The 13262-nt window shown below is 43.2% G+C and overlaps 2 protein-coding genes across 4 annotated transcripts in view; one reads left to right on the top strand and one right to left on the bottom strand.

Annotated features, from left to right (window-relative positions):
* Positions 1 to 13262, bottom strand: part of kcnn3 (potassium intermediate/small conductance calcium-activated channel, subfamily N, member 3) — a 128384-nt gene that overhangs the window by 86158 nt on the left and 28964 nt on the right. The window lies entirely within an intron of this gene.
* On the top strand, positions 8896 to 12896 carry LOC147840274 (uncharacterized). The gene is made up of 2 exons (XM_087286929.1): positions 8896 to 10358; positions 10440 to 12896. Exons 1-2 carry the CDS (start codon positions 9911 to 9913, stop codon positions 12806 to 12808), a joined length of 2817 nt encoding a protein of 938 aa, XP_087143055.1. The 5' UTR covers positions 8896 to 9910; the 3' UTR covers positions 12809 to 12896.

Below are 13262 nucleotides of genomic sequence, written 5' to 3'. Positions count from 1 at the left end.
CCTAATAATCTGAGGAATAGCACAATTATATTAAATAAAAAAAATGAAAGTTGAATGCCATTTTATCGTTACTCTGTTGTTTTTCTGACATTAATAGAAAGACTTTTTTAGTTTTGTTGTTTATTTATTTTTACTATAAATTTTTACAAAACTCGCAACCAGAAACAGCCGATTTCAACATTTTGGGGGGTCCTGCAACGTATTTCTATTGTAGTCTGCACTATTTGCAGTTGTTTTCTCAGTTTGTTCCTGTTTTTCTATATGCATGTTTTTCTTAACTTGCAGCACATTTCAGCCACCATAATTATTACTAATATGACTATACTATATACACGTAGGGCATCCCAAAGAAGTCAGGAGGAACAGAAATCCATTTCTTTGCAGACTAATTAACTCTATTGTATGTCATGTGACCACAAAAACGGTTTTCATTCAAAGTGACAAGTTCATTTGATTCTTATGTGACAATAATATAAAGAAAACACAAATTCCATCGTGTTCAATAGAATATTATTCAAATATAAACATAAATTATGAATATAAATTATCACTTCATAAAAAGTTAGCATGATTTATATATGAATTATAAAAATGAGAATTTCTGCAAATTAAAAAAACACTTCATTATTGCAAATGCAATTAACCTTTCGGACTCACACGCCAGTATCTGCTACACACATCAGCACAACTGACACACACACAGTCACACACACATAGTCTAAACTCTCCCTTGACAGAAAAGCAAAAGTTTTAAATTGTTTCCATCCTGAGCCTCGATATCGTCCAGCTGAAGCACACACATTATTAGATTGGCCACCCGTGGGTCTAATTTAAGGCTCCATACTGGAAACATTATTCTACCAGACATACAGACAGCGGTTTCTGAGGGACCCACAGCTCCTCACACTGTCATTCACACACACACACTGGGTTCCAAACTGGAACATATACACTAGGGCTAACAGCTTATCGATACTACAACATGTTGTGTTTCAGTATCTGTCAGGCTTCCAAACAATTCTTTAAGATGATTTTCTCTAATGGGCAGAAAGATTGATTGACTCTATACGCTCAACGTGATTTATTCTGGAAGATGTTTCTTCAGCAAGCCTATAGTCTGGATTTCTAGAGATGTTGGCTATGGTTCAGGTTTAAGGTAATGACTGTCTGTTTTGCCAGAAACTCACTTAAACACACACAAACAGACACACAAATATGCACAGACAATAATGCAGATATACATGCACTGCATAAATGCATTTTTATTATGTGCCATTTCAAAAGTAGTCAAATGGACTACAATTACATTTTTTATAAATGTATAATATATTATAGTATATAGGGTGGCCAACATTTATCTCTGAAAATTAGGGGGACTAGGGAGGGGTGTGGGGGTGATAGCTGTTGTGAGTGAGGTGTCTGAACAACACAGCTAAGTAACTGTACTATGCAACAGGTTTTGGGCAGCCGCTGCGATTGGATACTATACCAAATTCGGCAAATCTGGGGTGTTATATACTGTACCAAAAAGCTGAGGACCGAGGGGAGGGGAAGAATAACAAAATGGGAGGGGGGCAGGAGATGGGTCTGAAATACGGTAGACTCCCGAGAAAACTGTTGGCAGGTATGGGTGGCACAATGACAGTGGTTAGCACTGTTGCCTGACAGCAAGAAGGTCACTGGTTCGAGTCCTGGATGGCCATTTCTGTGTGTTTGCATGTTCTCCACTGGGTTTCCTCCAGGTGCCCCGATTTCCCCCACACTCCAAAGACATGCTGTATAGGTGAATTGGATGAACTTAATTGGCCGTTGTGTATAAAGCTGCGGTCACACTGGGCCTTTCTCCCCATATTCATGAGTATGAATGGAAGTCAGACCGGAAACGCAGGGTCATGTGTCAAGTTTTGCAGGTTGCTGCGGTGCAAAGTTCAAGCTTGGTGAACTCTGACCTGTGAAATTGCATCACTTGACTGCGTGAGACCAATCGAGGATCAAAACATGATCTCCCGGGACAGAAATATAAAACATGAAGCAAAACGCTCGCTTTTTCAATGTCTAATCATCTTGTTTAATTCAGCCCCTTTTTGCAGCGATGTACGACAGAATTTTGAACACACAAACTCTAGCGTGACCGCAACTTTAGTGTGTTTGAATGCAAAAGTATGTGGGTGTTTCCCAGTACTGGGTTTCAGATGGAAGGGCATCCGCTGTGTAAAATATATGCTGGAAAAGTTGGCAGTTCATTCCGCCCTGGTGACCCCTGATTAATAAGGGAATAAGCCAAAGGAAAATGAATGACTGAATGAATAATAATATAATATAATATAATATAATATAATATAATATAATATAATATAATATAATATAATATAATATAATATAATATAATATAATATAATACACTGCCTGAAAACATTTTGTCATCGATCCCAGATGTAAGAGCAACAAATAATAACTTGACTTCTAGTTTATCATTTGGAAAAGTGGCAGAAGGTAGATTTTTCCAGTGAATCATCTGTTGAACTGCATCACAATCATCACTAATATTGTAGAAGACCTATTGGACCCTGCATGGACCCAAGATTCTGATATAAATCAGTCAAGTTTGATAAAGGAAAAATCATAATTCAAGGGTTCCATTCAGTATGGGGCGTGCGAGAGTCAGTCAAGTCAGTCAGTCAAGTTTGGTGAAGAAAAAATCATGGTTTGATGTTACATTCAGTATGGGGGCATGCGAAAGTCAGTCAAGTCAGTGAAGTTTGGTGAAGGAAAAAGCATGGTTTGAGGTTACATTCAGTATGGGGGAGTGCGAGAGTCCTCCAGGTGCTCTGGTTTCCCCCACAGCCCAAAGACATGCACTATAGGTGAATTGGAAGAACTGAATTGGCTGTAGTGTATGAGTGTGTCACTCTGAGAGTGTGTGGTTGTTTCCCAGTACTGGGTTGGATGGCAACATCAACAGCCTGAGGTTTTGAGACATTTGGGGTGCCCATTTCATTTCAACCTCTACATCAAAGTTCCTGAAAGCAAAGAAGGTCAAGGTGCTTCAGGATTGGCCAGCCCAGTCACCAGACATAGACATTATGGAGCATGCCTGAGGTAAGAAGGAGGCATTAAAGACGAATCCAAAGAATCTTGATGAACTCTGGGAGTTCTGCAAGAATGCTTTCTTTGCCATTCCAGATGACTTTATTAATAAGTTATCTGAGTCAACGCAGAGATGTATGGATGCAGTCCTTCAAGCTCATGAGAGTCATACTCAATATTAATTCTTTTTTCCACTGCACCATGATTTATGTTCTAAACTCTACATCATTTCTGTTAAGTGACAAGACTGTTGTCTAAGCAAAGTCAGACTTTACTGTTCTAATTAAATATTTAAAAATCATGGCATGATCATATTCTATTTTGGTAAAATAAGTATAATCTTTGCCTTTCATAAAAGCCCCTTCTGATGCCAAATGATCAACTAGAAGTCATTATTAATTGTTGTTCCTACAACTTGGATATGCAACAAGACTTTTGTAAGGTAGTGTACAAAAGATCACTAACATTTATGGCAATTCTGAAAATTGATAATATGCTATAATGAATTTATAATTTAAAATAAATAATATATTTTTAAAGTTCAAATTATATTATATTACCTTATATTCAACAGTATGGTACTGTAAAAAGTGTGACACTGGTTTTTAAATGTCACAAGAAACACATTATCTTCTATAGCACTGCTTCGACACATTTAAATGAAATCTCTAAAAACCACAAGCACATTAAAAAGTGTTCAAAAAAACACCTTGAGCCTTGAAAATTCAAACAAGTCATGTCACACATTCATAGAGTTCAGCAAAATCTTTACTGTATGCTTTTATTGAGGATGCTAACTACATTTGATGCATATGAAGTCATGAAGGTCAAAATTTCAATCCTACTCAATTCGTCTCCTGCATGACTGATTTTCTTATTTATTTTCCTTTTTCTTTTTGATGATGTGCTGCCATCCTCTTAAGTGAGTCCTCTGCATCTGGAACATGACTACCAGAGCTGAAGTTACACATGAACGTTGAACAGCGAGTATGACCCGTGACCAGATTAGCAGATATTGATCCAGCTCATGATGGACACCATGCAGAGCTAATAGGCTTTCTGAGCTCCATTAACCCCATCAGCATTCACTCGCACGCTTAAAAAAATCTGCCTCATGCTCATCTTCTTTTCAGTACTCCTCCATCTATTCAGCATCCTCGCTTTTACTTCTCCCTGTTCCTTTCATGAACACAGAGCAAAAGCGGCTCTGACGTCTGAATACACAGTCATCTTCGAGCCTTCTGTGTCACACGAACACAACACGCACACATTCGTGGTTGAATGTACCGCCACAAATGCACACAGTCATCTGTGATTTTAATGTAATTACTTCCTTTAGTTTCAATTTCTTCATTTGCCGCTGATGTTAGGGTGAAGTGACTCACTTGAACATCTCAAATGCAAGCCAAATAATGTACTGTACAACTTGCACAAACACACACACACACACTAACAAAGCTTTTTCAGATCCTGACACAAACAAGAATCACAGCTTACCCACCAAAGGTAGGATGGTGTGTTTAGATGCATACATACACAAAGGAAAATTCCCACAGAATGCATAGTAGATGTTAAATACTGGATTTTGAAATAAAGCTGTAGAAGATCATAATATACATTGTATTTTACTTCATGACAGCAGCACACTTGCTTGGAATAGGAATGTTATCTTTCAGTGGTCAGGACACATTCATAGTTATTGGTATATTGTTATTGTTGATGTTAACAGGCCTTAACAATTGTTATATTTACTGTTATCACTGATGGTGCTACATGTACCTTAATAAACTGTTATATTTGTCACCATCAGTGTTGGTGTTGAGAGGCATTAAGAGGTCTGTCATAAAAGAAAAAAAAAGTTTTCTCATGCACATCGCAATTTTTAGACTTTCATGCTTTATATTTTGTTGATAGATAAAAATGCACCTGTTTTCCTGATATAGACATACACTCACCGGCTATTTTATTAGGAACACCTTACTAGTACCGGGTTGGACCCTATTTTGCCTTTAGAACTGCCTTAATTCTTCATGGCATATAGATTCAACTAGAAATATTCCTCAGAGATTTTGGTCCATGTTGACATGATAGCATCACGCAGTTGCTGCAGATTTGTCAGCTGCACATCCATGCTGCTAATCTCCCATTACACCACATCCCAAAGGTGCTCCATTGGATTGAGTCTGATGACTGTGGAGGCCATTTGAGTACAGTGAACTCATTGTCATGTTCAAGAGACCAGTCTGAGATGATTTGTGATTTATGGCATGGCGCATTATCCTGCCGGTAGTAGCCATAAAAAGATGTGGTTATAAAGGGATGGACAAGGTCAGCAACAATACTCAGGTAAGCTGTAGCATTGACATGATGCTCAATTGGTTCTAATGGGCCCAAAGTGTGCCAAGAAAAAATCCCCCACACATTACACTACCACCAGCCTGAACTGTTGATACAAGCATGGATCCAAGCTTTCATGTTGTTGATGCCAAATTTTGACCCCACCATCCGAATGTCGCAGTAGAAGTCGAGACTCATCAGACCAGGCAACGTTTTCCCAATCTCCTATTGTCCAATATTGGTGATCTTGTGGGAAATGTAGCCTCAGTTTTCTGTTCTTAGCTGACAGGAGTGGGACCTGGTGTGGTCATCTACTGCTGTAGCCCATCCTTCTCAAGGTTCGACGTGTTGTGCATTCAGAGATGCTCTTCTGCATAGCTCGGTGGTTATTTGAGTTGCTGTTGCCTTTCTATCAGCTGGAACCAGTCTAGCCATTCTCCTATGACCACTGGCATCAACAAGGCATTTTCCATACAGAACTGCCGCTGACTGGATATTTTGTCTTTTTCGGACCATTCTCTGTAAACCTTAATGTAGGTTGTGCATGAAAATCTCAGTAGATCAGCAGTTTCTGAAATACTCAGACCAGCCCGTCTGGCACCAACAACCATGCCATATTCAAAGTTACTTAAATCACCTTTCTTCCCCATTCTGAGGCTCAGTTTGAACTGCAACAGATTGTCTTGACCATGTCTACATGTCTAAATGCATTTAATTGCTCCCATGTGATTGGCTGTTTAGAAATTTGTGTTAACAAACAATTTCTCTTAGTCTCTATATTATTCCAGAGATGCCACAGCGAACTGAATCATCAACTTATCCAGCATATGTTTCACGCAGCAGATGCCCTTCCAGCCGCAACCCATCTCAGGGAAACATCTATACACACTCATTCACACTCATACAATACAGACAATTTAGTCTTCCCAATTCACCTGTACCACATATCTTTGGACTGTGGGGAAAACCGGAGCCCCTGGAGGAACCCCACGCGAACGCGAGGAGAACATGCAAATTCTGCATAGAAACGCCAACTGACCCAGCCGAGGCTCAAACCAGTGACCTTTTTTCTGTGAGGCGACAGCACTACCTACTGCGCCATCGTTTTGCCATTTATACATATAAAAAAAGTAGTTTGCCTAATTTACTCACACTCAGGGCTTCCAAGATGTATCTGACTTTTTTTTTCTTTAGTGGAACAGAGAAAATTAAACAATAATATTGCAAATAATGTTAAGATTCTGGTTGTTTTGCTCAAACTGCCATCATAAGGCATTACTTTTGTGTTACCAGTATTTGTTTTTTGACCATCAAAATGACAGTTGCCAGTAGATTTGGATTTTTATCATTAAAGAACGTTCGAGGTTACTAAAGTAACCCTTCGTTCCCCGAGGAGGGGAACGGAAGCACTATAAGTGGATTTGATTGTAAAATCCACGCATTGGGAGGTTCGGTTCAGAAGCTACTCGTCTGAAAGAGTATTGAACGGGCCAATTAAGAATGAATTGGCAGCGCAAGCCTGCGCAGGTGAGCGGCATAAGCAATCAACTGAGTATATAAGCTCACCTGGCGCCAGCAGACGCTATCCTTTTTAAGCTGAAGAGACTTTCAACAGCTAAGAGACAGTCATTATGGCGACGGAGTATAGTGCTTCCGTTCCCCTCCTCGGGGAACGAAGGGTTACTTTAGTAACCTCGAACGTTCCCCTTCGGGGGGAACTTCAGCACTATAAGTGGATTTGATTGTAAAATCCACGCATTGGGAGCCCATTGAAAGCGCCATAATGACTGCACCTTACCAACACCCCCGATGAGGAGATAGTCAAGCAAGCGTGACGCACCCACATCATGGGGGGCGCGGTCCTCCAACGTGTCCCTGGCCCTAATTTATCCTACTTCAACAGAAGTTTTACGGATTTATATATATTTTTTGGGAAGTCGTGAGCATCTAGATAATTCTAGGAAAATACGACAGTACGTTGGGAAGCGTGCAATCCCGATAGGGAGGACGCTGCGGAGGCCATCCGTTACCCAAGGGGGGATAGATGGCAGAATTTACATATGGACTAGCCCTAAAAAGGGGGAGTACGCATAGCAAAAGAGTGGTTAGCGGGGAGGGAAGACACGGGTCCGCCCAGGGGGGGGACTTAACCGTGGCGGAATAAGCATATGGGATCGCCTAGTGGGGATCACGCATAGCAGGCACCTTTACCCAAAACGCGGGCTGACCAGCGGGCAGACCTACAACGTAGTGGGCCAGCAAGTGACTCCTCCGCTGAGTCAGTGCTGGGGGCCACGGAGGAATCTGCAGGGCTCACCTGACGGGGAACTTTACTGACAGATAAAAAGGCGCACGTATCTCCGTGTTAGGGAGAATGGCGCAGCAAGCGTGTTTCAACACCCTACCGAATTGTTTCCTCAATCACCAAGGGTTACCTAATACCCTTGAGGAAACCGGCTCCACTCGCAGATTGTAAAACCTTGCAAATGTGTTGGGTGTCACCCAGCCCGCAGCTCTACAGATGTCTGTTAGAGGGGCGCCGCGTGCGCGCGCTTGAGAGAATGCGAAGCTCCGAGTGGAGTGCGCACGCGCTCTCGGGGGACGCGGCTCATCTCGGCTCTGATAGTGAAAGAAAGGCATCCACAATCTAGTGGGAACTTATTTCGGTACGGCACTTCCCTGCTGCCGACCGCTATAACAGACGAAGAGCTGCTCAGATGATCTAAACTCTGAGTGCGGTCCGGATAATACGCAAAACGCGAACTGGACAATAAGAAGGGCTGGGTCTGCCTCCTCCGAGGGCAGCGCTTGCAGGCTCACTACCTCGTATTAAAACGGAGTGGTAGGAACCTTGGGCACATATCGCGGGCGGGGTCTCAGGACGTGAGAGAAGCCAGCCCAATTACAGGCACGAGTCACTGACCGAAAAATGCCTCCGGGTCCCCGACCCTCTAATCGATATCAACGCGACCAGCAGAGCTGTCTTCAGGGACAGAAAGATACTGAGTCGAGGATCGAAGGGATCTGACGCGGCTTGTGTAGCGAGGGCGAGATCCTAAGAGGGCATGAGAGGGGGCGGGGTGGATTAATTCGCTTAACGCCCCTGAGGAACCGGATGATGAGGTTATGCGTTCCCACGGTGCTGCCAGCCACCGCATTATGAGAGCGGAGATGGCAGCCACGTAACCTTGAGTGTGGAGGGCGACAGCCTGCTCTCCAACTTCTCTCGGCGTAAAGAAAGTACAACGCTGATCTGGCAAATTACGGGGGTCTTCTCAGCGAGAGACACACCATTCAGTGAATAGTGATGGTATTAGCCACCGCAATCGGAGGTTACCTAAGTCTTCCTCGCGTAAAGAGGAGAAGCACTTTAGCAGCATCTAGAACAGCAGCCTGTAAGTACATTTAAGATTTGTTTCAGTTGTTGTGTATGGTTTGAGGACTTGTTTCCAGCTGTTTGTGTAAAGTTGTAGGACATTTAAACTTGCTTTCAGTTGTGTATAATACTAGAAGTTGTTTAGCCACTGTTTCCTTGGTTACTATAAGAGCTTGTGCAGCGAACGCAGACGCGGTTTCGCGTCGTCCGCCTCAGTTTCGGCCCTTGTTTTGACTCGGGAGGCGTGTCCAAACGCCAGGTAACCACTATATAGTGAGCACGGTAGCATTAGTCGGCAGGAGAAGCACTTTAGCAGCATCTAGAACAGCAGCCTGTAAGTACATTTAAGATTTGTTTCAGTTGTTGTGTATGGTTTGAGGACTTGTTTCCAGCTGTTTGTGTAAAGTTGTAGGACATTTAAACTTGCTTTCAGTTGTGTATAATACTAGAAGTTGTTTAGCCACTGTTTCCTTGGTTACTATAAGAGCTTGTGCAGCGAACGCAGACGCGGTTTCGCGTCGTCCGCCTCAGTTTCGGCCCTTGTTTTGACTCGGGAGGCGTGTCCAAACGCCAGGTAACCACTATATAGTGAGCACGGTAGCATTAGTCGGCAGGAGAAGCACTTTAGCAGCATCTAGAACAGCAGCCTGTAAGTACATTTAAGATTTGTTTCAGTTGTTGTGTATGGTTTGAGGACTTGTTTCCAGCTGTTTGTGTAAAGTTGTAGGACATTTAAACTTGCTTTCAGTTGTGTATAATACTAGAAGTTGTTTAGCCACTGTTTCCTTGGTTACTATAAGAGCTTGTGCAGCGAACGCAGACGCGGTTTCGCGTCGTCCGCCTCAGTTTCGGCCCTTGTTTTGACTCTCGAGGCGTGTCCAGCTGAATTCAATCAGCTAGTGCTTTGGGGGTTATATAAACAACTAGTTCACCGCGGCAGCGGTCGTGGCAGCCTCGTGTGAAGACCGCCTCGTGTGAAGACCGACGAGTGTAAAGACCATCGACTCTACCTGCGCGACTCCACCGAGCAAAGACACCGACAAAGCACTTGAGTACTTTACTTTGTTGTTTACTTTACACTTATTTTTTTGTTGTCAGTGCACTTTTATTATGTGTTTTCTAATTCCTGTTGTTACTAACACTCGCAAAACACGGGAGGTACGCTGCAGGCGTAATCCTCACAACCTTCGTTCAATACATGTATCTACTATTTCACAACTCTCTCTCTCCGTGGGCCTCTGGAACTGTCAATCAGCTGTTAACAAGGCTGATTTTATTACCTCCATAGCTACATATTCTGACTATAATCTCATGGCTCTAACTGAGACCTGGTTGAGGCCGGAGGACACTGCTACACATGCTACTCTTTCTGCTAATTTCTCTTTTTCCCACACTCCTCGTCAGACAGGGAGAGGGGGTGGGACTGGACTACTAATTTCCAAAGAATGGAAATTTACTCTGATACCGTCCCTGCCAACAATCAGCTCCTTTGAATTCCATGCAGTCACCATTATCCACCCCTTCTACATAAATGTGGTTGTCATCTACCGCCCACCAGGTAAATTAGGTCACTTCCTAGATGAACTGGATGTTCTTCTCTCATCTTTTTCTAATTTTGCCACTCCCTTATTGGTGCTAGGTGACTTCAACATCTACGTTGACAAACCGCAAGCTGCAGACTTTCAGACTTTGCTTGCCTCTTTTGACCTAAAAAGAGCACCTACTTCTGCTACCCACAAATCAGGTAATCAGCTAGACCTTATTTACACACGACACTGCTTCACTGATCAAACAATAGTAACTCCACTACAAATATCTGATCATTTCCTTCTGTCTCTCAACATCCACATTACTCCTGAGCCGCCACACACTCCAACACTGGTTACCTTTCGCAGAAACCTACGATCTCTCTCACCCAACAGACTATCCACCATTGTTTCAGACTCTCTTCCTCCATCTCGCAAACTCACTGCACTTGATTCGAACAGTGCCACTAATACACTCTGCTCCACACTAGCATCATGTCTAGACCGATTATGTCCTCTTGCATCCAGGCCAGCCCGTGCCAGTCCTCCTGCACCCTGGCTCTCAGATGCTCTCCGTGAGCATCGCTCAAAACTTCGGGCTGCAGAGAGAATTTGGCGGAAAACTAAAAATCCTGCACATCTCTTAACATACCAAACTCTTCTGTCCTCTTTCTCAGCTGAGGTTACTTCTGCAAAGCAGACGTATTACCGTATGAAAATCAACAATGCCACTAATCCTCGCCTACTTTTTAAAACATTTTCCTCCCTCCTCTATCCTCCTCCTCCACCCGCATCCTCCACACTTACTACTGATGACTTTGCTACATTCTTCTGCACCAAAACTGCAAAAATCAGTGCTCAATTTGCTGCACCTACAACAAACACGCAAGATACAACACCAACACCACACACACTCACCTCTTTTTCTCAGCTCTCTGAGTCTGAGGTGTCCAAACTTGTGCTATCTAGCCATGCAACCACCTGTCCACTCGATCCCATTCCCTCTCATCTCTTGCAAGCCATCTCTCCTGCAGTCATACCAACACTGACTCACATAATTAACACATCTCTTGACTCTGGATTATTCCCCACTACATTTAAGCAGGCTAGGGTAACCCCACTGCTAAAGAAACCCAACCTGGACCGTACGCTACTTGAAAACTACAGACCAGTATCCCTGCTTCCATTCATGGCCAAGATTCTGGAGAAAGTAGTGTTCAATCAAGTCCTGGACTTTCTTACTCAAAACAATCTCATGGACAACAAGCAATCCGGCTTTAAGAAAGGCCACTCAACTGAGACTGCCCTGCTCTCGGTCGTAGAGGATCTCAGACTGGCTAAAGCAGACTCTAAATCATCAGTCCTCATTTTGCTGGACTTGTCAGCTGCTTTTGACACTGTCAACCACCAGATCCTGCTATCTACGCTTGAGTCACTGGGCGTTGCGGGCACTGTTATACAATGGTTCAGATCTTACCTCTCTGACAGGTCATTCAGGGTGTCTTGGAGGGGAGAGGTGTCCAACCTACAGCATCTAAACACTGGGGTACCTCAAGGCTCTGTTCTTGGGCCACTTCTCTTCTCCATCTACACATCATCTCTAGGACCAGTCATCCAGAGACATGGATTCTCCTACCACTGCTATGCTGATGACACCCAGCTATACCTCTCTTTTCATCCTGATGATCCCTCCGTTCCAGCTCGTATCTCAGCCTGCCTGTTGGATATTTCACACTGGATGAAAGATCATCATCTTCAGCTGAACCTCGCAAAAACGGAAATGCTTGTAGTTTCTGCCAACCCGACTCTACACCATAACTTTTCAATCCAGATGGATGGGGCAACCATTACTGCATCCAAAATGGTGAAAAGCCTTGGAGTAACGATTGATGACCAACTAAACTTCTCTGACCACATTTCTAGAACTGCTCGATCGTGCAGATTTGCACTCTATAACATCAGAAAGATCCGACCCTTCTTATCTGAACATGCAGCTCAACTCCTTGTTCAAGCTCTTGTTCTCTCCAAACTGGATTACTGCAACTCTCTACTAGCTGGGCTTCCAGCTAACTCTATCAAGCCTCTTCAACTGCTCCAGAATGCAGCAGCACGGGTTGTCTTCAATGAACCTAAACGAGCACATGTCACTCCGCTGCTAGTCCGTTTGCACTGGCTGCCAGTTGCTGCTCGCATCAAATTCAAAACTCTGATGTTTGCCTACAAAGTGACTTCTGGCCTAGCACCTTCTTATCTGCACTCACTTCTGCAGATCTATGTGCCCTCCAGAAACTTGCGTTCTGTGAATGAACGTCGCCTCGTGGTTCCATCCCAAAGAGGGAAAAAATCACTTTCGCGAACGCTCACGCTCAATCTGCCCAGTTGGTGGAATGAACTCCCTAACTGCATCAGAACAGCAGAGTCACTCGCTATTTTCAAGAAACGACTAAAAACTCAACTATTTAGTCTCCACTTCACTTCCTAATCTGCAATTGCCTCTTTGAATATCACACTAATTGTACAAAAAAAAAACAAAAAAAAAAACAAAAAAAAAAAAAAAAAAAAAAAAAAAAAAACTACTAACACTTCCCTTCTTAGACTTTACAGACCTGAAACTTGCCTTTAGTACTTATTCATTGTTGCTCTTAGTTGTGTAAATTGCTTCCTTGTCCTCATTTGTAAGTCGCTTTGGATAAAAGCGTCTGCTAAATGACTAAATGTAAAATGTAAATGTAAATGTCTAAAAATCTCTTCAAAGATCGGCGAGGGTGCCAGGTGCCCTGTCCCTGAGAGAGTAGGTGCTCTCTCGAAGGGACTGCCAGGGGAGGGCTATCGCGAGGGAGAGCTCTGACATCCAGGTCCAGTTGAGCCAGAGAGGCGCAACCAGCAACCTGTTCCTCGTCCTCCCTGACCTTGCACAGTAACTGCGCGAGCAGGCT

The sequence above is a fragment of the Danio rerio genome, chromosome 16, assembly GCF_052040795.2.
Source record: "Danio rerio strain M-AB ecotype USA chromosome 16, GRCz13ab, whole genome shotgun sequence".
NCBI classification, from domain to species: domain Eukaryota; kingdom Metazoa; phylum Chordata; class Actinopteri; order Cypriniformes; family Danionidae; genus Danio; species Danio rerio.
This window is presented reverse-complemented; position numbering and strand designations above follow the sequence as displayed.

What these genes read in the sequence shown, in the direction of transcription:
- LOC147840274 (XM_087286929.1), top strand. Translation starts at nt 9,911, where the DNA reads ATGTGTTTTCTAATTCCTGTTGTTACTAACACTCGCAAAACACGGGAG. An exon ending in TGTCATCTACCGCCCACCAG is followed by an intron (nt 10,359 to 10,439) that starts GTAAATTAGGTC and finishes TATTGGTGCTAG; the next exon opens with GTGACTTCAACATCTACGTT.